General features: G+C 38.4%; 3 protein-coding genes across 8 annotated transcripts in view; all 3 read right to left on the bottom strand.

Moving 5' to 3' along the window:
* Nucleotides 1–540: 540 nt before the first annotated feature.
* Nucleotides 541–12,151, bottom strand: cfap65 (cilia and flagella associated protein 65). 3 transcript variants are annotated; one of them, XM_037975909.1, is made up of 33 exons: nt 12,015–12,151; nt 10,589–10,671; nt 10,369–10,451; nt 10,055–10,260; nt 9,501–9,637; nt 9,183–9,408; nt 8,777–9,042; nt 8,505–8,693; nt 8,149–8,384; nt 7,911–8,067; nt 7,648–7,764; nt 6,986–7,237; nt 6,762–6,901; nt 6,547–6,631; nt 6,312–6,458; nt 5,981–6,134; nt 5,720–5,848; nt 5,398–5,608; nt 5,133–5,261; nt 4,873–4,963; nt 4,669–4,754; nt 4,262–4,328; nt 3,973–4,083; nt 3,630–3,821; nt 3,299–3,460; nt 3,025–3,168; nt 2,829–2,945; nt 2,569–2,703; nt 2,430–2,480; nt 2,107–2,324; nt 1,777–1,908; nt 1,365–1,689; nt 541–1,278 (listed from the first exon to the last, which is right to left on the bottom strand). In XM_037975909.1, exons 2-33 carry the CDS (start codon nt 10,667–10,669, stop codon nt 1,249–1,251), a joined length of 4,806 nt encoding a protein of 1,601 aa, XP_037831837.1. In that variant the 5' UTR covers nt 10,670–10,671; nt 12,015–12,151; the 3' UTR covers nt 541–1,248. The 3 variants fall into 3 exon arrangements, with proteins under 3 accessions (XP_037831837.1, XP_024862662.1, XP_037831838.1); XM_025006894.2 differs by having other exon boundaries at nt 543–1,278; nt 1,360–1,689; XM_037975910.1 differs by having other exon boundaries at nt 543–1,278; nt 1,360–1,689; nt 10,369–10,489.
* A 103-nt stretch (nt 12,152–12,254) lies between these two features.
* On the bottom strand, nt 12,255–15,379 carry LOC108238512 (motor neuron and pancreas homeobox protein 1-like). The gene is made up of 3 exons (XM_017420648.3): nt 14,637–15,379; nt 14,004–14,164; nt 12,255–13,541 (listed from the first exon to the last, which is right to left on the bottom strand). Exons 1-3 carry the CDS (start codon nt 15,094–15,096, stop codon nt 13,215–13,217), a joined length of 948 nt encoding a protein of 315 aa, XP_017276137.1. The 5' UTR covers nt 15,097–15,379; the 3' UTR covers nt 12,255–13,214.
* Nucleotides 15,380–24,131: 8,752 nt separating this feature from the next.
* The window catches only part of myo1b (myosin IB), a 53,504-nt gene continuing 51,462 nt past the window's right edge, over nt 24,132–26,173 (bottom strand). For all 4 annotated transcript variants that reach the window (XM_017420720.3, XM_037975993.1, XM_037975992.1 and 1 more), the window contains one exon: nt 24,132–26,108. In XM_017420720.3, coding sequence (XP_017276209.1) covers nt 25,976–26,108 — 133 coding nt within the window. In that variant the 3' untranslated portion in view covers nt 24,132–25,975. The remainder of the gene's footprint in view (nt 26,109–26,173) is intronic.

Raw genomic sequence — 26,173 nt, forward strand, 5'->3', positions numbered from 1 at the left:
AAAAACTGTTTTGTCACATGTTACGAAACTGAATGATCACTTAGTTTTATTATTGTGGGTTATAGGAGGGGGTTGGATTATTGGGTTTATTTATAGTGTTATTTTGCCTCCAGAACACAAACTAAAAAACCTTACTCCCCATTCTTCTTTTTGGAAACTCTAGAAAACCCAAGAGCTCTGTCAATGTGGAACTGAGATCTGTAACATACGATGAAGTAAGGTCAAATTCAACTAAATGTGGTATTTAACAAGGAGCCAGTGGACATGAGCTGAAATTGCAGAGATGTTTTAAAATATAACAATACCATGAGTCACAACAATAGGCAATAACACAGAAATGATCAGAACAGAGTAGAAGTTGACTGAGACTGTTGTAAGTCCATATTTTTTAATTAAAATGAAACCATAAAGACTTCAACAAAAATTCACTGATTATTAAAAGAAAAAAATGAATAAAAGACAATAATAATGATTGATATTTTAGAAATGTTTGAAAGAGAGAAACTTAGAAAGTGTTTAAGCATAAATTTGCAGTGTTTTATTTAAGTTTTTTAAGAAAAATTGCAAGAATTTCACATGCAAAAATGTAGTCAGCTTGCAAAAAACCACAAAACACGTAAACTTTTACAACTTTATTATAAAACCCTGAAGGAAACTTCTCCATGTAACAGAGTATGTCTCCAGCTTACATAATCATAGACAGTCACCCAGGGTAAGGTGCTGCTGAATGGATAAATTAAGTTTAGGTTTCAGTGTTTAGGTAAAAATTACCCTACATTTGGATTAGGTCAATATTTGTGTGCATTTATATATGAGTGTGTGTGTCTTCTCGACGTCTCTGACAATTATTTCATTGAGAATTTAGTACAAAATAAAATATTTAGTGGACTGACAGTATCTTTCTTGTGGTGTCCAGGTAGATGAAGGAGTGTCTTTGAGACTAAATGAAGTACAATGAAGTTTTAAACTAATACACAAATATCAAAACATCATCTACAACATTTTCAATCAGCTGGAATCTCTTTTATTCACCTTTTGAGATTTCTTTGAAGGACAAGGTTACAACTAGTGAAAAGAAGCAATAAGATAAAGCTGGTGAGATGAAAGGGAAACAAATAGAGGTTTCACTGAGCCGAATACATATGTCAGGTTGAATACTAAGACATGGATGTTGATGAAAGCAGCAGAATGAGGCAGACCTGTGGAAAGCTGGGCAGATGATAAGTGCTCATGTTCTAGTGGTCCTCCTCAGACACAGTTCTGGACAACAGCCTCCGTCTAAAGGAGAACAAAACATGTCTGATTAATGTAATAAACAGATGAAAACAGAGTCAGAATCAAACTTGTACTTGTATTCACCTTACTGAAAGTGGAGGGAGGATAATGGATTGGGGATGTGCTGTAAGGACAAGTTCTCCTCTGACAGCTTCAGTCATCAGGTTCTGAAACGTATTCATCAAAACAACCTCACACATATCAGCAGGTGCATACTCAGGCTGGAGTGTGGCCTGTGTTTCCTCTGTCCCCTCTCTGTCTACTGTCCCACTGCACAGAACATGGGGCTTAGGTGAAGATGAATGAGTAGAAAAGGGACGGGGAGTGGAAGACATTTTCATAAGCTGGTAAGTACGGAGCTTAGAGGCTAAAGCAGTCAGAGACTGAACAAAGACTGAATCTTCTAGTACATCCCTGAAAAGAGAAAGATAAATACAAATAAAACACAGGAACAAAACAGAAACATTCACATATAAATAATTCTTTGTCACTGGGTGTTACCTGAGCAGAAGAGTGAGTATGTGCTCGTGGATGTCTCTGTCAGGGCCGTGAGCTGATGTAAACGGCCGAGCAGGGACAGATGTACCGGCAGAATCTGGTACCGTTTGTAGGGATTTTCTTGACTGAAGGTTTCTGCAAGAAGGAACAAAGACAAAAAATATATATCTCTTTGGCATATTCAATGATTAAAATTCTTCTGAAAAAATTTTTTCAAAAGCCAGAAGAACAATTCATTTTCAAATTTTAAGATGCAAAATGATTTCTAGTAAAGAAATAAAAAGTCCAGCTTTTTTTTTTTTTTTAAAACATGAAAAGTGAAAACTAAGTTACCTGTAATACTTATGGTACTGGTCAGGAAAGTGTTTGAAGTAGTCCAGAAGTCCATGGGAGTGAGCTGTAACACATAGGTGCAGCAGAGCAGGCTCGGGGGGTTGGGGCCGCCTCCATATTTTTGCCTTTTCTCGTTGCAGCCGTCGCTCAGCTCTTGTTTCTTTGACACCTAAGCTGCCATCTGCTTTGGAACTACTAACAGGGATAGGAGGAAGAGTCTGCAGAGACAAAGGACACTACACTTTACTTGTGCTATCAAAGGTTTGCCTTTTTACACCACATATAAAATCAGCAAAACTAAAAAGATGGTAAACAAAGACAACCTTGTATTTCAAGAGAGGTGGCCCTTTTCTTGCAGAAGGTGAGAGAGGTTTCTGTATCAAGTGTGAAGAAAAAAAAGATGAATAAAGTCAAATAGATTGTTACATAATTTCACTCAAAAATATATATCTTAAATCAAACCTCATCTATCAGAACTCTTTGGCTCCTTGAAATATTTTTGTCTGTGATTATGAACTCATTTTGCTGTCTTTCTTTCTCTTTTTCCCAGCGCCGCAATGCGTCGCAATACTGAGCAAAAGCAGCCTCTTGAATAACCTAGAGAACAGAGAGGAGGGACAAAACGTGGACAAATACTCTGCTGTGTTAGTGGAACAACCTAACTGAGTGTCAAACCTTCTGCCATTTCATGCCTCCTTACAGCTACACTGTTACTGAGGTACCTGACACATGAGATCAAGCTGATAAACGGTGGGGTAATCAGTAGGAATGAAGGTCAGGACACAAAGGGTGCACTCCCCTGGACAAAGACAGCCTCGCTCTGGGTGGATCTGCACCACCTGTTATAACATGTGCACATACGTTACTTTGTCACAGTTGTAGCTCTAAATCTAAACAGATTCACCTCCTGAAACTAACCTGTTGGTTCCTCTGCTGAGGAAGATCCCACATATAGTGAACTGTGTCAGTGTGGGACACATTGGTGAGGAAGAAGATTCTTGATGACTGTGAGCGAACAGGAATATTGCCTAGAGAGACACTGTCCTCTGATAGGAATAACACCTACACACACACACACATGTTGACATAATAGTAAAAGACTCAGATTATTAAAATTATGTATAAATGACACACAGAAGATATGGCTGTGTATATAGTTCTGTGTACTCTTCTTCTACATAGATGCGCCCACCTGTCCTGGGAAGGGCTCCCTCTGGACACAGTGTACAGCAGCCTTACTATCACTGTATGTAAATGAGTTTGAGGAGCTCAGTGTTGAAGCATCAATTCCACATCCTTCAAACATCACAGTTATTGTGGAGTCTGTTTCTTGGATGTAAATAGGAATATCCATCTGTTCATGATACAAAAACAAAACAACAACAAGTAAATGACAAGGCAAGGTTGAATGTTGTAGGAACAGGATGTGGAATTATCCTGTCCAAAAGACACAAAGGCATTAGACATTACTCAGTTCATTGACCTAAACAGATTGAGTAAAGAGGAAACTGTTTCAGCCATACGTGGTACATCTTGGCCACCAGTGGAGAGAAGATCCACTCAAGTGTGGCTGTCTTCCCAGGAGAAACTTCTCCCTCTGGATTAAGACAGCACAACACAGGATGATTAAAGTTGTCCACTTCAAGCTGTGACAACACAGCTTTGTCCACTTCATAATGTACTGGCACGGCTCCTCCATTGTACAGTTCATACATCTGGACAGTGAGTAAGTATAAATAAAGATTGAAGATTTTGTCACAAACATCCTCAAGCTGTTACAATAAAAGATATTATATGTTTTGATCATATTAAGTATAACAAATTGTCTTGGTTTTAATTTTTTTAAAACATATTTCAAGTACACACCTGCCTTGGAGGACTGATGTCACTGATAGCTACAGAAGTGAATACATGTCGATTATAGGCAAAGTAGAGATATGGTTTGTCTCTTTCCACTGTCACTCCCTGAAAGTTCAGCTGCACAAAGAAGTGAAACAATAAAATACAGCAGATGATAGCAGATAAAAAATAACATCACCTAAGGGATGTAATTCAAATTACAACAAAGAGTCTATTTTATTTTTATTTTACTAGAATTGTCCAACAGATTTTGATGAATGGCTTGTTAGTCTTGAATAAATTAACTAAACCTCACCAAGATCTCTCTGCCATAAGAGAGTTTGAACACAACAGGAAGCCGATTTGTTCCAATGAAGTCATGACTGTGAAGAAAAAGACTCAGCTTGTTTTTAAGTCATATAAGTGTCATCTGATGCGTAAAAGATGTTCTTTACAAACACAACAAGTCAATACACTAAAACTGTTAGTATGATTTACTAATTAAGAACATAAATGCTTAGAGTGGAGATTAATTTATATTATATGTACAGTATGAGACTGAGAGTTTGAAAGGTTGTTTGTCTCTATGTGTCCCTGTGATGGACTTGTGACCTGCTGGAGATAGGCACCAGCTCCCACACAACCCGGAAAAGAAAAAGCGGGAAATGAAAATGGATGGAAGGATGGATGTACAGTATGTTGTGTTTTATTCTAATCCCTGACCTGTAACTGAAGTGCACTGCCCTCTTCTGGCCAGGAAGTAAAGTTCCAGAGTGAGGAGAAACCTGAAATAGTTTATGGTCTTGAACCTGTAAAAAACAAGAAAATAGATAAAAAATGTTTTAAGAATCTCTTTTTTTGAATCTTTAGGAATTCTGGTTTCTAAATAACATACAACAATATATTTTTATATATATTTTGCACAACCTTCATCTGATACAGCTCTGTGCTGCTGAACTCTCCAGTCACTGCCCAGTCCTCCAGCTCTATCTGTTGGTCTTCTGGCAGTAAGAATGCCCTAATAATGAAATAAGGCCACCAAATCAGTAAATGGCCATAACAGCCATTCAACTAATACATAAAATCCTGTCTGTGGATACTAAAGTAGTGAGCTGCACACTGCAGCCTGGGTTTATATTCACAGTGTAATGTGACTCTACTGTCTCTGTTTTCTGTTGTCTACATACCAGTCTACAGGGATAGAACCAGGGTTGTGAAACATCAACCTAATTTCTGATGGATCCGAATTGAGAGGAGCACAACTAAAGTTGAAATCCAACATGACTTTGGTGAAGATGAAAGGACAACTGTGTAGACTAAAGAAAGAAATAACATCAACCAGGTACTGTTAATAGAAAGTTAAAGAAATCAGTAAACTGTGATATTTGACTTATTAATTTATAATAAATTTTAAAATGCATTGTTATTCATAATAATGATTGTAAAACAAACCTGTGCTTTGTGGGTGTTTTGAAGGTGAGTTCTATAGGGGAGGGAGCAGCAAGCAGGTGTTCATTGAGGCTATCCAGTGAGAAGAGTCTCCACAAATGTAATTTGCTGAGTCTGCCAACGCTGCCACTGCTAAATGAATCAACCACCTGTAAGGTGGGGTACATCCCCTTAGCTCGGACTTCACACAGTTTCTGAGGACATGACTCAAGGCCTGGAAAACAAAAACAAAACAAACAAACAAAAACCCAGAAGAAGTAGTTAATAAGAACTGAATGAGTGGAGTATGTACTTATGTCAAGGTGCAAGGGTACCTTTTGTTTACCATTAGTATTTAGAATGTGGTAGCTGATATCCCAGCAGTACTGTGCCTGTGTGCATATTCTGAGAGTGGATGGGAGTAGCACTGTGAAATCTGAGGCAATAGTTCCTGTTTCACAATCCAGATGAAGAGCTTAAAGGGCAAAACATGGAAGGATTAGTTTGACATTAAGTAAACTAAATTGGCACAAACAGCACATGAAGACACAAATGTAAAGAAAGAACAACAACAAACATTTACGAAAAAGACAACCAAAGAAATTACCACTCTGATCCTCCTCAGAGTCATAAACAGGGAGTATCGGCTGCACAGAGAGGCGAAAAGAGACGGGGCAGGGGCTGTTGTTCACCAGAGGAATCTCAATTAATTGAAAGCTTCCAACTAAAATCTTTCCCACATCCAGGACTTCTTTCTCTGTCTGGGAAGAAAACAAACACTGCTTGATAAAATCTCAAGGTCAATTGATGATCTAAAACATGATTCTTGTTTTTTTTCCCATTATTTTGATGTAAACTGACATAAAACAAATCCTAGATACACCAGAATATAACACTGCATGCACACAAAGTTCTCCCAAACACAATGACAATCCCACCTCTATGGAGCCCCTTGAACCCATCCCAGTCACTTCAAGAGTAAGATGTGACTTGTTAGATCCATCACTCTGGATTGGCCAGAAGTTGAGGGTGGGTTTGAGTGTGTATGTTTTCTCTGCCAGAGGACTGAAGGACCACATCTGGATCTGTAATAAAATAAATGATGTTCTTTTTTTTGCTGCAAACCCATTGCCTATATAAATGCACAGTATGTGGCACTCTTTTTGCCCTCACTGAGCTCTCATTGGGATGCAGTTCACCAGCATCTGGCTTGACAGAGATAAGCTCCTGTTCTGCCTCCAGAATGCTCCACTGAAACCTATCAAGGAGAACAATCAGAGAAAGCCAGCTGCAGACAAGATTAATGATGCAGAGGTACGTTCAGACAACAAACAATCCACTGAAATGGCTAAACTTGAACCAGCAAGATAACAAATTGGTCAACTAACTGTACAGGCAGGGGGCTTAAGTTCCTGATGTAATGGGTGCGCTGGGTTATTGAGCCCACAGCTGTTGGGTGGAAACATAAACTGCTGCCACTTTCCAAAGACACACTTGGCTGTCCCACCACACTAACAACTGTTAGTTCCTAAAGAAGATGGAGACTTAAAAAAATACCAAGAACTTTATGATTTAGTTTTACTATGTCCTGTGTCCTTGTACTGAGGGATACCTTTGTGAAATGAGATGCATTGAGCTGTAACAGTAAGTTGAACCCCTCTTTTGGACTGTCCTCTGTGGGGATTGCTCTGATGGTGATGATTTGATGATCTCCTGGCTGGATCAAACCACAGCCTGGTTGTACATGCATGGATGCTACAGATGCATAGTCTGAGTTGTTGTTCAGGCAGAAGCTGAGTGGCAGATCTGCATTGTTCTGCAGGAGCACTGTCCGACAGGAAATAACACTCAAGGCTGGAAAGACCTAGCATAAAACAAAATGATACAACATGTTCTCCATTTTAAGTTTATGAATATTTCATGTTTTTGTATAAATTTCTTATTATCACATGGTGCAGATGTTCTAGTTTATTTCTGTGTTTGTTTTTTTCTGACACAGACAATCAAAAGTGGAGTCCAGCTAAAAGTATTTTTTTTAAACATTATACTTGGATTTCAGTGCCTTTCAAAGAAAAACTTTAAATTTTGTACTTCATTTATTTAAACTCATAAACTGCTGGTTACAAACATAAAGGTTTCAAACAGTGAATGATGTAAGTTTGTTTAAATTAAAATGTTTATGAACAGCTTTGGCCTGTGACAACTTGCAAGAGCAATGTACAGGAACTTAAACAAGTTCTAGATGTCTACAAGATGTTAAAGTTTTTGTTTTACCATTTGAGAGGGATTCAAGAAGCAGCTGGGGGTAAAATGCTCTTTTCCTGGCTGAAAGGAGTGTCCGATGACTCTGACAGTCACACAGCAGGGTGGACACAGCATATTAGAACTGTCCTGTGGCATCAACAAATGTATAGTACTATCACAACAGTCAGAAAACATCATACTTGTTGGCTCATTAAGGATGAAAGACAAACAAATAAATAATTTAAAATATAATAACTTAAAGAAACAGAAATGTTGAAGATAGAATATATTACCTTATGATATGCAAAGCACTCAAGCTGTCCTCCATGTAGGGTATTGAGCTGTTTGGGGTTATATGTGACTTGAAATGCAGTGGATTTCAGTGGGGCTAAGTCACATGATGTAGGAGTGACAGAGAAGGAAGAATCTTGGGCTGCAGTCCACACCAGGCTTAATCAAGAAAAAGAAAAAAATGTGTGTATATATGTATACACACACATATAGACAAAATGAAGAAAAGTGACTGATTACCTGAGTTTCTCACTGGCTTGGCTTCTAATGGTAACAAACTGAGTGAAAGCAGATGGAGAGCAGGAAGATGATATAATTTTGTGATTGAACAGTAGTTCACTTGGCACCATGGAAACATGTGGAAATGGTGAAGGATGACTTGAAGTGAGACAGTCCATGTGTCCCATGATGATCTGATCAAATTCCTCCACTGGGGTGGTCGAAATGACAGCAGAACGGTTTGGGTTTTGATTTGTCTAATAGAAAATGATAGAAAAAGAGAGTTAATATTAAATTATAATCTGCACCTTTTCCTACAGAAATATGGTGTTAGTAACTGAATCTTTTTTTTCTAAAAGATATTCAACTAAAATTACCTCCTCCTTAGATGAGTGCGCCCTCTGCTGGTTCAGATGTGTATTTTGATCTTGCTGTGAGGCAGAATCTAGAGAGTTCTGTCTGTGGTAATAGTGATGCTTATACAAAACCAAGTGCTCAGGTTTCAGTATTTCTGGTTGCTGTGACTCTGAATGACAGGTACCAATCAAATCCAGAAACAATGGATCCTGAAAGAATGATACAGAAAGATGTAAGGCAGTTTTATTTATGTTTGCCTGCATCTTGTTTGTTTGCATTGCTCCTTCCTTACCCTGTGCAGTATGAGACATGCCACTCTTCTGTAGTGTGCCATAGGATGTGTGGGTTTATAAACTGCCTTCAGTTTGATACGGCTATGTGGGAGCAGAGTGCCACTTGCTGGCTGAATACTAAATACACTGTTCTCACAGTCAATATCCCATTGGTAGATAGCCTGAGCTGGGGAAGAATTAAGCAGCTCCACTGTCTGAACTACTGATTGTCCTTCTTTACCACATCCAAAGTCCAAAACACAGGGGGACAAGGAAACTCTGGGACCTAGAGGAAATATGCAATCTTTTTTATTCAAGGGCATCTAACTTTTAGTTGTAGATTCTTTCAAATTGCTCATATGAGGAATATTAGTGAAGCATACTCTTATTTGTATTTATGAGAAGACAAAGGATGGCATTTCTTACCTATACATTTTCCTGTGAGTTTGAGCTGAGTTTCACTGGGTGCCCCAGCATATTTAAGAGACAAGTACTCAACAGAGATAGTGTCCACCACAGCAGGAGAATAAGTGACCATACCTTGGAGTGATCCACCAGGAGCCACCTCAGCGCTGGTGATATCACAGCTAAACTCAGGTTTAAGCATGGTTACGGCACCGGACAGTCGTGACAAAGAAAAACACACATTTACCTGACAGAGTGGAGCAATAAGAAGAACGTGAGAGAACCCATTCAAGCCTGTATGTTCTGGTCTGTGTGTGTGCATGTATACATACTACTCACAGGAGAGGGGTTAAAAATGTTGAAGTGTTTACGTAAACTCTGGCCAACTGCCACAGACCCAAAGTGCAACTCTGGGTGCGTACGGCCTTCTTCCTCTTTGCTGGTGGGAATTTGTAACTGAAGATAGGGGTACTTAGCTAAAAAAAAGAAACAAATAAAGATAACGTAAGAGATTTCGATGGCAGAAAATGGGTTTTCATTTGCGTTCATAGTGTTTTTTGAAGTTCATAATCCTTTTCTGTGCAGTTTGAATACATTTACTTTAAATGTGCAAATGGTTAGCTGGATACAGTCAGACAAGAGAAGAGAATAAAATTTGATGCTGTACATAGAGAACCAATAAATCAGCTTTTATTAGGTGCAGTAGAATTAAGTAGATTGTCATGTCCACCAGTAAGTGAAGTTAAACATCTCCCCATAAAATTAAACTAATGAATGTATAAATTGTTTTAATAATTATTAACATTTTTCTATCTACCTCAAGTGTTAGTGTCATAACAGATACTGTGGCTCAAATCTTTCCTTCTAATATTCATATCCAATCTCAGCTGTACCTAGTCCCAGTAGAAGTACAGTGCAGCAGTTATCAGCTTTGCCCCCTTCTCCAAATCTGCAGTATGCCTGCTGCTGGTACATCCGTGCCCCCTGTGGCTGAAAGACCACCGTGATGCAACACGCCTGACCGGGTTTCAGCAGGCCTTGTTCTGGCTTCAGCTGAAACTGTGCTGCACAGTCCCATTCAAAAAATGTCTGGAGCTTACTGTGAGAGGAACATGTAGGAAACAGAACAAATGAGAAACGTTAGGATGAAATCAATTTTAGCTTAAGATGGGGAATACAAACATAAACTAAGCACACTCTGAGGTACCTGACATTTTTTAGCAGGAAATTAGTTTGTGAGGAGTGTTGAACAGCGCAGAGTGGGAGCCTCACACAGTCAGGAACCTCCAGCTTAGGACAGGAAACAATGGCACGCAGGCATACTTTAACTTGAATATAACGAAATAAAGTTTTACAAGAGTTTGAAATAAAAAAATAAAACTTTATTATAAAGAAGTATATAAGTAATTTTGTTGGCTGGTCTTTACTTTGACATCCTTCACTGAGGTGGAGAGCTGCCGTGGATCTACGTGGTCCAAAGAGTCCATACACCGGTCCTCAGCTAACATGACTGCAGAAAAAAATAAAACCTGTTTAATCATCATTTAACAAAAAGACTCATCCCAGTCAGCCAGGGGACTTCAGGCCACTTCCTCTGACATCCCACATTATGAAAACCTTTGAACGAGTGATCTTCCATCTCATATGACCTCATGTTTACCACACCTCACCCAGCATCCACAGCAGTTTAATTACAAGGCAAAGGTGGGAGTGGAGGATACCATCCTCCATCTGCTGCTCGAGGTGTACTCTCATCTGGGCAAAGGGAGTAGTGCTGTGAGAATGATGTTCTTTGAGTTCTCCAGCGTCTTTAACACCCTCCAACCACACCTCATGAGAGACAAGCTGACTGAGATGGGGGTGGACCTACACCTGGTCAGATGGATTCCAGACTACATCACAGAGAGACCACAATACTTTAGACTGAACAGATGTGGAGCACCACAAGGGACTATGTTCTCTCCTGCCTTTATGGTTGATGTGGAGTTGGTCAGGACCTACTAATATCTAGGTCTGCAGCTGGATGACAAACTGGACTTATCTGTGCACATAGAGACACTCAACAGGAAGGGACAGAGGTGCCTGGGAACCTTTAAGAATCTGCAATAAACTTTTGCGGATGTTTTGTCAGTCTTTGGTGGCTCGTGTCCTCTTCTATGCTGTAGTGTTCTGGCAGGGAAGCGGCAAGAAGAGACACATTATAAGACTGGACAGTGAGGAGGGCTGGTTCTGCTGTGGGCACAAAGCTGGACTTAGTAGGGACAGTAGATGAGAGGAGGACCCTGGAGAAGCTGCTGGCCAAACTGGACAACATCCCAAATCCTCTACATCATCAGGCAGAAGAGGTATTCAGAGTCAGACTCTCTTCACTACCATGATCAATAAAAACATTTGTGCCCCACCCTCCCCCTCATTCATATGGTTGTTAAAAAAACTCCTTCTTAGCTAGAACAAGTCTACGACATCAAAACAGTCAGGATAAATTAAATTTAGTGAGCTTTATTTAAACGAGTTTAATTGACATTCAACTAAGTATTTAGCTTATTGTGTTTAATATCATAATGCAACTGAACCTTTGATTTTTTCTTTCGTAACAGTTAAAATATCTATCTATCTATCTATCTGAAAAACATAAAATCAAAAGAGGCTTCTGCCGCAAGTTTTCTATGCCAAATATGTGTACTTTTGTTTAAAAAAACATTCAGCTTTACTACGTCTAAGGAGCTAGCCGTTAGGCTAAGCTAAAATCATGTTTTTAGCATAACGTGTTTTAACAGCTCGCTCATAAACTAAACGAGTAAACAAAACGTCAAACAAACAAACATGAAAACTAAAATAAACATTCAATCTTACCTTCAGCGACAAACAATTAACACTTCCGCCAGTGGCGTTTATTTTGTCGAAGTTAAAAAAACAAAAAGCATCGCTGAGACTAAACAAGTGAGTGAAGTTAGTCAGCTAGACGTTCCCATGGCAACAAGTCACTGTTTGGGTCGCCGTAGAAACTACAGCAACCGGTGAGGGACAACTGAAAACAGACTTGGACCAAAATTTTGTTTTTATTACAACATACACACAAAACTAATTCGACATTTTAAATAAATAAATAAAACAAAAACTTACTCAATGCTCAGTCACAAATTTTTCTTTTTCAAGCTACTCATCTCTCCTGAACGGTCACACTTTTACAGAAATATATTAGATGATATAGTATGTCTAATTACAATGAACGACATTGTAAAATATTAATGTTGCTACTGTACTATGCAGACATTTATTTGAATTTATGAGTTAAATAATATGCAGTTTTAATAAAACAATAAAGCAAAACATAAAACAATTTTCAACTAAACTTGTTTTTCAAATAAAAGTGTAACTACTATAACATGAGTGCAGTTTTTGTCACATTACTTTGCTGTTGATGGCTTTAAAACCTTTAGAGATTGAATGTATTTTCCAAAGCAAAATAAATGAAACCATTTTTATTATTTCTTAAATATGCTGTCATCACTGCATTATTACAAAGGTTAATTTTTATCTATTTAAAAAGTCCAATAAGAATAAATAAATTAATATAGTTTAAGTGCATATACATTAATCCATTTGCTTTACCTGTTTTATCCTGTAAAGAGTAGCAGGAGACTGTGACTCATCCCAGCTGCCACTGAGCTGAGAGGTATGGAGAAACAAATAAAATACTCCCATTTAAATCTACAGCTAAAAGGAAGCACCAAAAAACCTACATGGTCGTCTTTGAACTGTAAGGGGAGAGTGAAACACAAAGTACTGACAAAAAAAATCCAGCTGGAGCTAATAAACATAACAACATACAATAAGATGATGTAGATTCTCAGTCATCCAGGACATGGAAAATAAAAAAAAGGTTAAAAACAAAAACAACTGGACATCTATTCTGTAGTGAAGACGTTTTGCTTCTCATCTGAGGAACTTTCTCAATTCAAAAAAAGATTAAAGTAGAATAAAATAGAAGTCCAGTTGTTTTTGTTTTTAACCTTTTCTTTAACATACAATAAGAGCACATTACAGTTAAAACTATGGGAAAACCCCTCTGCTTTTTCTCAAAGCACCCTCTCTAATCTCCTCCTCTGAGTAACAGTTTCCATTTCCACCAGCTTCATGCCCCGTGAAGCTGAAAGAATCTAAGGAGGCTTCCCTCAGCTCTTTGATTTTTCCTTTTTCATTCTCATCCTCCCCTTCTCCATCCTCTTCATCTTCCAGGCTCGAGCTGAGAGAGCTGTCGTGATGTTTGACTCTCTGTATATCCGCCTTGTCCTGAGTCAGAGAGGCTGCTGTTCCTTGTTCCTTGGATTTACGACTTCTCTTCAACTTCATGCGTCTGTTCTGAAACCAGATCTTAACCTGAAAATGACACAAGTGAAAAAAGATTACAATTATTAATGGGTCCATGTCCACTTTGGGGGCTCGTCTGTTGTGTTATACAGACAGTATATCTTTTTTGTTTGTTAGACTTCAAACATGGAGGTTATTTAAAACTTAAAAACAGGAAAATTAAATAATTTACTTATTCGTGAAGGTACATTAAAACAAATCAATAAATCAAAAGTAACCAAAATTAGTGAGCTGCCAACCAATGTATGCATTTGTTTATGTGGAAGTGACTGAAAATGGATCAGTGGTGACGTCCAGAGGCATCTGGGATGGAGAAGTCAGACAAGTCTGATGTACTTCTACATATTAACACTCAAATTTGTTGAATTAAGTAAAGACAGTGCTTTGTTTACACTGAGTGAGTCCAGTTTTATTTTAATACCACATTTACGGTTACAATAATGTGCCAAATGTGTTTCAGTACATTCGGACCTGAGTCTCTGTCAGCATGAGTGAGGTGGCCACCTCGAAGCGTTTAGGCCTGGACAGGTACTTGTTGAGCTTGAACTGGTTTTCCAGTTCCAGCAGCTGCTGACTGGTGAAAGCTGTCCTCGGTCTCCGACACTTCCCCAGCAGGGCTGCCTGACCTGCAGCTGAGAGGAAGAAACAGACATTACTCCATTGAAACACTCATGAATCAACTGATGTGGACTAAATGAGAGAAGAAAAAAGACAAGACAAGGACAAAGTCCTAAATGTTTGTTAAAAAAGCCAAACTGATAATTTATTGTCAGTAAAGTTTATTGTCATAAGATGAAAAGAAAAAAAAAAATAAAACGTAACACGTCTATTACCTAAATGAAAACCTTGCAAACATCACCAAGAAGACTGATTTATAGATCCTTTTTTGGGTGCACAATAAATGTTGACTACATTTTGTTTGGATAAATAAGAGTCCTTTAAAAGACAGCATCTCACAGTCATGGTGCTGCAAACCCAGTGCCAACTCTAAATTTACATTTACTGCAGCCAATAAACAAAATAAAATAAATGAAAGGAGAAAAAGTGAAGCAGATGTTTCACTCAGTCACAAGTGAAACTAAAAAAGCTTTACACATCACTCACCACCATACTCTCCGAGTCTGGGGATCACCATGGCCGTCCTGATCCACGGCTCCAGGGGGAGCGTTGTGGCCCCCTGCATCTGCTCCGGAACCGGGTGGAGCAGCTGCGTGAAGCCGGGGTACATCAAGGCAGGGTGCTGGCCTCCGAGGGCCGCCAGTGGGTACACGGACCCGGACCCTGCAGGGTGCGTCCCAATCAGACCTGCTTGATGCAGAGCACTCAGTCCTGACGGGGACAGGTTGAAAACATGGGGGTTGGACAGGCCCCCTGGCTGGATTGAGGAAGAGTACGTGTGTGGGGCGGGAGACTCTGAGGCGCAGGGTGACGCTGGACTTCCATCCGGACTCCTGCTGTAAAACAGTCCCGGGGACGCGCGCTCTCTGTCGGTCATCTGTGCCGCGTCATGCGCCAGGAGCGCGTCGATGCGAAAGTTATTAGATTTCTCCATGGAGACAGTCATTCTGCCCCAAGCTCAAATTTACCTGCTTAAAAAAATTACCTTTTATTTAATTAAAACAAAACTAATATAATAACACTTTTCAACTACTATTGGCTTCTAATTCTTGATAAAAAAAAACGGCACAGGCTCTTGAACTTAACGCAAACTAACTGTTCAATTGCCATTCGTCCTTCCTCGTGGAAGAAAGTTCCTCTTTCTAACTACTTCCCCTTCAGCCTCGTGCGTAAAAACATCTTTGCCCACCCCTGCGGTGAAAGAAAAAAATGACTGACAGACAATAGTGCAATAAAATCTGCTTCCCTGTGATTGGTTAGTCCTGCAGCAAAGGGTAAGTCACTTAAAGTCTCTTGTGTTAACAGACTGGCTTCACTTTATTTCTGCCCACCGGAGCGACAATAATGGCTGTGCGCGCCCCCGTTAGTCCGCTGTGTTAGCAAGATATCTCACGAATCACTGGACAGATTTTAATAAAACTCACAGAATGTAATCACTGGATGGACATCTACACGCGATTAACTTTTGGAGTCAATACGATTCAAGATGGCCGTCACAGCTAACCAACTTGTCAAACACAAAAATGGCTATAACTCGGTCAATTTTACACATACTGCACTCATATTTGGTGTGGTAGTAACTGAGAGTACTTCACATCACAGTCACCGAGCACTAACTGATTATGCCAGATCCGTTTTTAAAACTTTGCCATTAACTCCTGTAGTCAACTGTGTTTGTCTGTTAGCAAAATATTTCATTGTCCACTGGATGGATTTTAGAAAAACTTTCAGAAAGTAATCATTGGGTGTTCACCTACAGACAATCAACTTTTGAAGTCAACCCAAATAAAGATGGTCGCCACAGCCAGTTGAGTTTAGGAAACACATAAGTGACTACAACCCAGCCAGTTTTACAGATTCTGAGCTAACATTAGATGTGGTGATTGCTGGGCATCATCCTGAACACTACTCTGAGCGCTACACACTGTGCAATATTTTAATCTAAAACTTGTGTTTTAATTTATGCCATCAAGCTTGTTCATTTGTTAGCAACATATTTAAAAAAAACAACTGGACTAATTTCAATGCAACTCTCAGCAAATAATCATTGGATGTACATCTACAACTGCTTACCTTTCAGAGTCAACTCAATTCAAAATGGCCACCACATCTAATCAACCTTAGCAAACACAAACAATGCTAAACCTCAGTCAGTTTTACAGGTAATGAACTGAAAATCAGTTCGGTAGTAGCTGAGAGTCATTCACAACACATATTTAGAGCATCAACCCATCTCATAAGATGTGGCTGTGGTTGCCATCTTGAATTAAAACTGAAATTGGATGGGCAATATGCATTCCTTTAATGAATGCTAGGCTTTAGTTGTTTGTGTATCATCTCCATGTTTTTTATTCTCTTTCAATCACCTTTTTTATTTTGTTTCCACTTGTGTATATTTAATATCCATTATTTCATTTGCTACAGCTTTACATGACCTTATTGTGTGATTTTCTCACAAGCCATATTATATTGCACCTTCAGTTTGTGAGGCAAGCAAACACTCTTGAAATATATATAGCTGTAATTACCTTACTCTTGATGACAAAATTAATCATTTTGCATCTAATTCCTCATTAAACTTTATTACTTACTAAGGTTGACCGAAACACAACCGCTCTTATCAGCAGTCGCTGCTGATTACCGGTCATCACCACACCACGGAGCACATAAAAGGGCAGTAAAATGACAGAAAGCAAACTTATTTTCTCTCCTTGCAGGACAAGAACAATACACAAAGTGTGAACAGGTGACACCAAACGCTGCAGTGGTTATCTGGTGTTTCTTTAAGACCAGAAGAGAAACATGTCAGCATAACTTTTGGTGCAGCTTTGAAGGGGAAATCTTTGCATCAAACCACACCTGTCCTGAAAAAAATACCTCAATGACAGTTCCAGTAATTAAATTTTTCTTATTGTGTAAATGTACACCTCCTGCTGCAGTCATCAGTGGTGATTTCCTGCTGGATTTTACAGGACTGATAAGAGGTGGTCATATACCTGGGAAAACAGACCTTCTCATGTCAAAGACAAACACAGAAACACCTGCTGCACTGCGCTTTGTGAACTAAACAACCAGTGTGGGTAGAACTGGATATATGTGTGCCGGCATGTTAACATGTTCACAAGTCCTGAAAAAATATATTACATTTCCTTTTAATTTGGCAATAAACTTCTTTCACCTACAGAACAAAGCTGTTTTCTCATAAATATCTTTAATGAAGCATTTTAAGCTTTTTTAATTTGAATACTTAGAAGTCAGTAATTCACATTATCAATCATTAGTGCAAATCAAGCTTTTTTAAAACTATCTGTGCTAAATTTAAAGGCCGAACATTGCTTGAAGGAAAGCATATCACCTGCCGCAAGTCATACAGAGAAAAAAGAAAAAAGTAACCTCATTGATCCTGTCTACCTTTAAACTATTCATGTTGCCTCTTTTGAAATGGAAGCAGGGTTACCCCAGTGAGTGATTCTATCAAACCTCTGCAGTTAAGCAGTAAAAACTTAGTGAAAAATGTACGCCAACCTTTATCATTAGAGACACACAAATAATCAAAGCTGAAATTCACTGATTTTGAGCCAGTAGCCAATTTTAAAGTTCTGTAAATGATAATATCAGTATTTGTAGGGGAACACTGGTTTGGAGACCAATTTAAATCTTCAAACTCTTTTAAATAGGTTTAACTTTCTCTCCAAAAACACTTTGAAAAGTTTCCAGCTGAGAAGATTTGTGGTAAAAAAAAATGTAGACTGATCTTTTTCTGGTACAGTTAGCAGTGTTATGTCATCAGTTTGCAGGTAGCTGCAAACATGAATTAAAATAGACAACATAAAATAGTTGCAGACCACCTAAAGATCCTAGCACTTCTCCTTAGAGAATATGGGAGTTTGACACAAATTAGAAGGGCTGGTGTGTTAATAAAGTAAAGTATGACTAACTATCCCAGGAGACATATAGGTCAAGTGGAAAATCTCCTTCAATTCCCAACAAATCCAACCAAATAAAGCCTGTTGTTCTCCTGCTGTCTGTGTCCTTCTGTGGTATATTGTCTAATGTCTGCTCCTGGTTTCTATTGTACCTATTGTCAGACCCCAGTTTAGCTCTGATTGGCCTAATGGACCGCAGGGGAATAGAAGACTTCCTGGTGTGGTAGCCCAGCAAGGTTCAGCTTGAAACAAGGTGATTAATGACAACCATCACAACCGGGTCTGGGAGATAATGGGGGGAACAAGTGGGAGGCACAGAGGGGGCGACGAGGAGGTAAAGGAGGTCAGGGGGGAGTTGAGATTGGACCAGTATTACTTCACACAGTCAAATGCAAAGATGACAGTGCAGTAAGAGAGGGGGGCTTGGGGGCAGAAGTGGAGGGGGAAAAGAAGCACACTAATTAGTGCTAAACAGGAGTCTGTGAATGAGAGGAGGAGACGGACACACGTAAAGATGGTTAACACACAAAGACACGGGTAGTTACAGGGCAGCAAAGGAGTGTCTGCAGAGAGTAGTTAAACATCTGTTGCTCCGAGGAAATCTAAAACTGCTCTGATTCCAAAATACTCATTTCCCGATGTTATGCTTTGACACACAAATTTAAAGGCTGTAATATTTAAAGCCCTAGCATTTATTAAAGGAATGCATATCGCCCTCTGCCTCTCATCTCAGAGTTTCACACCAAAATCATCTCAAGATGGGAAATAACAGAGTTGTAGCAGAGTTTTTGTCAAACCTTGAAAATGACGTTATACACAACCTCTGGTGATATTGTGCAATATCTGCCAAAACAGAGTTATATGCATTCATGTGTTGGATAAATTTGATTAGCTGTAGTGGCCATCTTGAATTGAGTTGACTCTAAATGTGAATCAGTTGTAGATGTACATCCAGTGATTCTGTTCTGTGAGTTTCATTAAAATCTGTACTGTGAGTGTGGATCATGAGATATTTTGCTAACAGACTAGCAGGGTTGATGCCAACAGTTAATGTCAAAGTTTTAGGCAAATATATTGTTTAATGTGTAGCACTCAAAGTGTTTTGAATGACTCTCAGCTACTACTACACTGTGTTTTAGCTCAGTCTCTGTAAATTTGACTAACCTATTGATATTTTAGTGTTTTCTAAGGTCAATTAGTTGTTGTGACCAGCTTGCAAACACAGACAGACATAGGCAATAACATTATCGCCCTAAAAAAGTAGTAGTAGTATGGAGATAATGTAGCTCCAACTTCAAATGACTCGTTCCATGTGGATGTAATTGGTTCATATAATTTGTTAAAGTTCACTTGTGACTTTGATAAGCAGGAGGTTCATCCAATCACATGCAAAGTAATTTTTAAAATGTTTGTCATTTTCCAAGTATTTCTTATCGAAGACCTTTTCTATGGTTCTCTGAAACAAGTCATTGAAGTGTTAGGTTAGTTTATGTGGCGCATGGTGGCAAAAAGCTAAGACACATCACAGTGAATTCCTTTTTAATTTGTCATCCAAACTGGACCTTTAAGAACTACCATAAATCAGGAAAAAAAGTCCTAATTTTAGGAAGTCTAAAATCAATACTATGAGTTTATTTCAACAAAACTATAAAACCATTTGGAAAGAGGTCCAATCTACAAAAAGAAAATTGTAGCTGTTTGCTGAAGAGAAAAATACCAAGCTACCACTTGAGAAGTATAAGCTGCAGCTACAAATAAAACACTTGGCTGCTGTGATTGCATCAAATAGGTGTACAACACAATCAGATAAGGACTCAGTCATTTTTATGCTGTTTGAGCTGTTTCCTTTAGTTTCATTATCGGAAAACAGCATGTTTCTCTCAAAAGCAAATGTTTCTGTAAATGCCTCCCACTTGTGTCAATGTCAAATTATTTAGGAGACTTTGTGTATGAGTGTGTGCGTGTGTTTCTGTGTGTGATTCATGGGGAAAGAATGATCTGACTCAGGACAAATAATTGGATTTGTTTTCTTAAAATAGCATATTTATCCAGTTGAAAAGTAGTAAAGAATGGAATGGATGTAGATGTCCAAGTTTGAATGTTGGGCTCAATTCATTTTTTCTTATCATATGTTTCTCCTCCTCTTCTTCTTTTGTTACATATAAGTTAAGCTCCATCTTTCCTGAAGACAGTTTAATTCCATGCCATGAGTTACAGAGACACTCACACCATCCCATTTTTCTGGGATTTAATCAAACCAGTTTCATGCATGTTTGTGAACACATGCATGTTGGTTGTGTGTGAAAGGTTTAGGGTAAGGGGATGAAGAGAACACAACACAATCACCATCAGCTTTTATGTTGTATTGGATTAACAAGTTTTAAACTGATTGTGATCAGAGGATTTGTCCTTCTGGTTTGGGTAATCTACTCATTTGTCATTTAGCAGTTTCTTTACTTTTCCAAGGAAATTCAATCCAATAGCATTCCAGAGACCTCTTTGTGGACTGTAGATGATATTCCAACTTACTTCAAAGATCAGTAACACTTCCATACCCCAATTAAGTGTAAAACAAGTTTCACAGTCATGAAATAAACTCATCTACCCCTCATCATAAAGTAGAATAACATACAGCGTCTCATGTGGCATCATCCTGAAGGCAAGCTTTCAGTTTATGACTAAATAAACTGCAGAATTTACATTTTTGTCAGTGTTTGCTGTTTAGTACTTGGTATATATGCCTTGTTATTTTTACATTTCAGGATGTTTAAAAGGTTAGCAGAAATTCATTCTTGTACACTAGTTAGATACTTGCCATTATGCATATTTTTAAACTTGTAAACGGACATGATGGGCAATAACACACAAACAGATTTGTATGTATTGTATATTTTTTGCTGGTTATGAAGTTGGTAGTCAGATCTTTGGATGGTGTGTGAAGTGATTAGTTCTTGCTTCAGCCATGTGCAGCTATCCACAGATGGTGCAGCAGAAGCTTGTTCTTTACCCTCGATCTGCAGTTTCCCTCCTCCCTTCATTCTTGTCTATTGATGTGATAATGGCTACAAATTGATAAAGCCATTGAGTGTGCTGGTGACATAAGGGTGAGCCGGGACACAAACTCTCCACCACCCAGCAGCACTCATTAATCAGATCTCATCCAACCTCCGTCCCTCCCTACAGACTTCCTGACCCGCTGCCAGAGGCACAAGTCCATCGAGTCTGTCCCACTCTGTGATCAGTCACCCAATACAAACATAATCCAGCATGCTGTAAAACACTATTCGTTAAAAACCTAAAAAAAAAATATTTGCAAGATGCCAGATTTACTTTTATCAGCACGTTAGAGCTTACAGTGTGATAAGGAATCAGAGAAAGACCCAAACAAAGTGACCACCAGGTGAGAAACAGCCTTTTATTAAATCCAGCTTCTTTGCTTTTGAGAAATGCTTTGATTTGAATCACAGTAAAAACTGATTCCACTGAACTTGACCCTCATTTGCTATAAGTTTAATACTTGGAAAAGCCCACGAGAGAGTTAAAAAGAATGATTATTTTAAGATTTAATATTGTTTTAGGTTACATGACTCTGTAGAGTAACTTGCAGTCACAATATGGAGCTGTTTGTGCTGTGACTGACAGTCTCTTTCCATCATATGAGGCTTTTATTATGAAAAACCATGCTAACAAAAGAGCTTAATCCAGGTGAGTAAAATCTTAAACCATTACATTTATCCCCCTGTTTGTTCCTCATCAGTCTCAACCACCGTTCATAATCCACTTCAGTCTTGTTGAGTAAATTGTTGATTTAAGTTGGAGCCAAATTGCCTCTGTTAGAAAAAAAAAAAAAATCATTGCGGTTTAGACACAACCACTTGATTTGGGGCCTCATCAAAGATTTAATAGGATTTTAAAAAATGCCTGACAGTGACCATTCACACTGATACAAAAACACTTTCAAATGCTCTCCCATCAACGTTAGATAATTGTTTTTTTAAACATTACAATAGAAATGACATACAATTAATGTTTTTGATAATAAATATAACCAAATAATAGATATAATGACACTGCCTTATAAATAATATAAATATATTCTGAACACCAGTCCATTTTCTCATTGGCTGAATAGTTTTAGTTACATGATGTTAGTTGGTTATTTCCAGTTTACATCACCAAATCCATGTCTCATTTTAGTTATTTTACAGGATGTTTGTAGCTTTTATTTCATTTACATGATGCTTCAAAATATTGATTCAACTTTTTGTTTCGGTTAGAGTTGAAGTTGGACAAATACCTGTTGAGGTTCTTGATATGAGGTTTGTTGGACTCTCTTTATCTTTTAGAAGTTTAATGCAGCAAAGTGAGTTCTGAACCCAATAAGGTAAGATAAGATAGGATTAGATTTTATTATCCGGAAAGAAATTAAAAAGTTGTCGGCTGCTTCCAATCACACAACACAATGATAAGAAACAATAAAAAATACAATAAAAGACAAGTATAAAAAAACAAAATGCAAGGAGGCTGTAAAAACTTGATAACAATACTTAAATTATTTTGTTATCAGGTAGGTGTTTCCCACAGTCAATATTGCACTACAGAAACTCCATAATTAAAGTATAGATACAAATAATTAAGTAAACAGTAGTAAGGTGCACCTTTAAATGAATTACATCGAATTAAAACCCAGTCACTCCAATATTTATGGTTTTATTGTGAACTGAGTGGTTTTCAGAAACTAAGTATTTTTAACTGAGTGCAACTTTGAAGTTGCACTTTATTTAATTATGGCCTTTTTCTTAAACGTCAACTACTTCTATCCTAATTGTTTCAATTTTTTAATTATTGTTTTATTACAACTAAATTATTTATGTAAACAGTTCTTCTTGCACATAGAGTTATATGATTTCTTCATTATGTGTTTGGTTTGCTTGTCATCATTCTGCTTTTAGGAATTCTTATCTTGTAGTTTAAAATCTGTAACAAACTGATGATCCATGAGGGCGATTAAATATTTTATATAAAAATTGGACTTGGCTGGCCCCTAGTGTACATGCTAAACTGTTACAATCCCATTCCGGTGTGTGTGTGTGTGTGTGTGTGTTGGGATGGGGGATGTAACTCGTTCACTGCTGCACTCCAACCAACAGAAGCTAAAACATAAAATCATTAGTAACACACAACCAGCAGGGCCGTCACACAAAGTAATGAAAACTATATTGAATATTTTCTAGTGAGATTTATTTTAGCTTTATGATTTAACTATTTTTTTCCAAATACTGATAAACAAAATGAAATTTAGAGGTTGTAGGCTGTATTTTGTGTAATATCTCTGAAAATCCAGAAGATGTCAGCAGAGATTCAGCCACTAATATAACAAAGTAGTGTACATGACATGTGTGCACACTCAGTGTATTGTCTGTTTACCTGACAGTTGATTAGTGTTATTATCAACTCAGTGTTTCACCAAAACATTGTCTGCCAAGAGTGCAAAACAAAAAAACAATACATTTGTTTGTTAAATCTGATACGGTATCCCAGACCGTGATGTGGATGCTCTAATAAAACAAGCAGCATGTTCAGAGCACTGGTTCTTCCAACACACGGGTTTGATTCAGATCTGCATGAGTGTTTGCAATTTAACTACAGGCCCTCCATGAGATGCGACTGTGCATTGTCCAATTCCTTTGTGATCCCGCAGAGAGTTGAAGAAAACCCACCGGGAGGCTGGGACTCCTCCCTCCTTTCCCAGCCTGCAGAGTGGTGGGAACCGGGTACTGGGCAGCCCAAAATGGTATGCTATTTTTACCACTCTGTTCAATCAGAGGGCTGCTCCCTGGAGACCTGTTGCCGGCAGCTCTCCCAAAGCCGCGGAATTTAACCCCAGGACAGCTCCCCCCCAGATGTGATGGAAAACATCTGGTCAACTGCTTGAGCAGAACGCTTAGCTGTCCAGCCCCAGTAAACTCCAACACACCCCTCGTTGTTGATGCTGATAAATGGAATCAGGCCTGCGATTTAATGGTGTGATGTGGATCAGAAAGAGTCACTAAAGTAGAGGAAAACATTTATTGATTTTTATTTAATTTAAAAAGTATACTGTAAATGTTACAATGAGTTCTACTAAAACATTTCTATGTTCCGTTTTTTAACACAGGCTAACATTAGGCACACAAGATTGTAGATGTCATCTCGCAGATCTACCCACACTTTAAATACAAAACAGGGAAGAGAGAGCTGGGAGGAAGATGTTACCAAAACAATGAAAACTGCATTGAAACAGAGCAGCCAAAAAAAACCCAAAAATAAACATCAAAACCGTCATTTAGCATCATCGCTCCCATGCATGAAAACCAATTTCCCTGTGCCATGTGTTACATTTTTAAAAAATAAAAATTAATTTACACCAAGATACCCCTGATTGCAAACATTGACTTGATCAAATTTGGTTATGTTATCCCCTCACACAGTCACCAGAAGTAAATTAATTTCTACCTGGACATCTAAACATGTACTCTAGTCCACATGCATGAAAATACAGCACTGTTGTTTCTTTGATACTCGAATTTGGCTTTTGTGTGAAGACATCCAACACCTGATTTTAACATGGATGTAAAAGCTGAAACTTGGGAATTTCTTCTGATAGTTCAACGCTCTACAGTCATGCGCGGGTAATATTTGGTCTTTTCCCTTAGGTCAGAGTGGGTCAAGCAGTACAATGATTCAAGCTGCAGTGGCAAAAATAACTTTTTTTAAACAAACATTTGAAAATTAGGATAGTGAAACAACCTTTAGTCAATGTCATGGCTACAGCTTACAGAGCTTATGTACAGCTTATGGCACACAAAGTTTAACTGCTATGGTTCTCAACCATTCTGCCAGAAAAATAAGACAATATTGCACACAAAATATCACTTCCAAAGGTTTTGCTTTATGGAGGGAAAAGCTTCAACTCTGTTGCAGAAAATGTGGTGCCCATATTTTTGATCATTATTTTTGTCAGCACATTTAACTTAAATACATTACAACTTATTGGTATGAACTTAGTTTGTATTTACTGTAAAGATGGAATAATGATATGTGGAGGAAAATGGATCATTTGTAGTGCAATCAAAGACTAACCAACAATGCCTCCAGCTTAAACTCCCTGTTCAAAAACTTTAATTTTTGGCATTTGTTTAAAGCAGTATATAAATAGGATGATGGCTTTTACCGTACATTATGGAGACCTGTTTATTGGCACATAAGAATGAATACAAAATATTTAACAACCAAATTGCATTTGACTTCAGCTTTTACACAACTGCCCACTGTGCTTTAATTAAAGAGAAAAACAGAAAAAACAACATACAATCAGTTCAGTTGTCAGATCATCCTCAGTTTGTTACAGAGGCAAAACCAAGTGCAGCATTCAAGTTTGTCAGAGAACTAAATATGACAGGCTAAGCCCAAATCCTGTCGCAACTCATCTCAAATTTTAAGCCAACTCGCTGCAGCCAGCTGCTTAAAAGCAGATGAGTCTAGACCTTTTGGCGCTCCAAAAAAAGTTCTTATGACATTTTCTCTGAAAACTAAATTTACTATACAGGCAGAACAATCATTAGTGACACCACTACTGGAGTACAAAAAGTCTTGTGCACCAGCATCGGCTATTTACACCAAATTTCTGAGGCATGCAACCCACATTCGGGCTTTCTTTGCCAAAAAAGTGGCACCTTTTCTCAGCTATAGTGGCATCATAATAAATGTGATAACAAGCCAAATAACTGCACGTTTGGGCTCATGATTGGCACCGACGTGGTGAATTTTGAGTCCAGAATGTTGGAGTTTGGTGTTCAGTCTCGCCTCCAGACAGAGGAGGTGTGAACATCAGCAGGCGCAGAGGAGAGAGTGACAGCATTAGGGCGATGTGGGAACTGACACCTCCAGCAGGCGGTTGTTTTTACGTTTGCAGGACGCACTGTTGCCGTTCTTTGGGCTGCCCTGGATGAATTTCACGCACACTTTGTCATGTTTAAACTGCACCAAAAACCTGTAGCACAGAAGACATTAGGAAAAACATAAAATGTCATGAAGGAAGATGAATTATTTTGACAA

Source organism: Kryptolebias marmoratus, linkage group LG6 (assembly GCF_001649575.2).
Source record: "Kryptolebias marmoratus isolate JLee-2015 linkage group LG6, ASM164957v2, whole genome shotgun sequence".
Taxonomy (NCBI): Eukaryota; Metazoa; Chordata; class Actinopteri; order Cyprinodontiformes; family Rivulidae; genus Kryptolebias; species Kryptolebias marmoratus.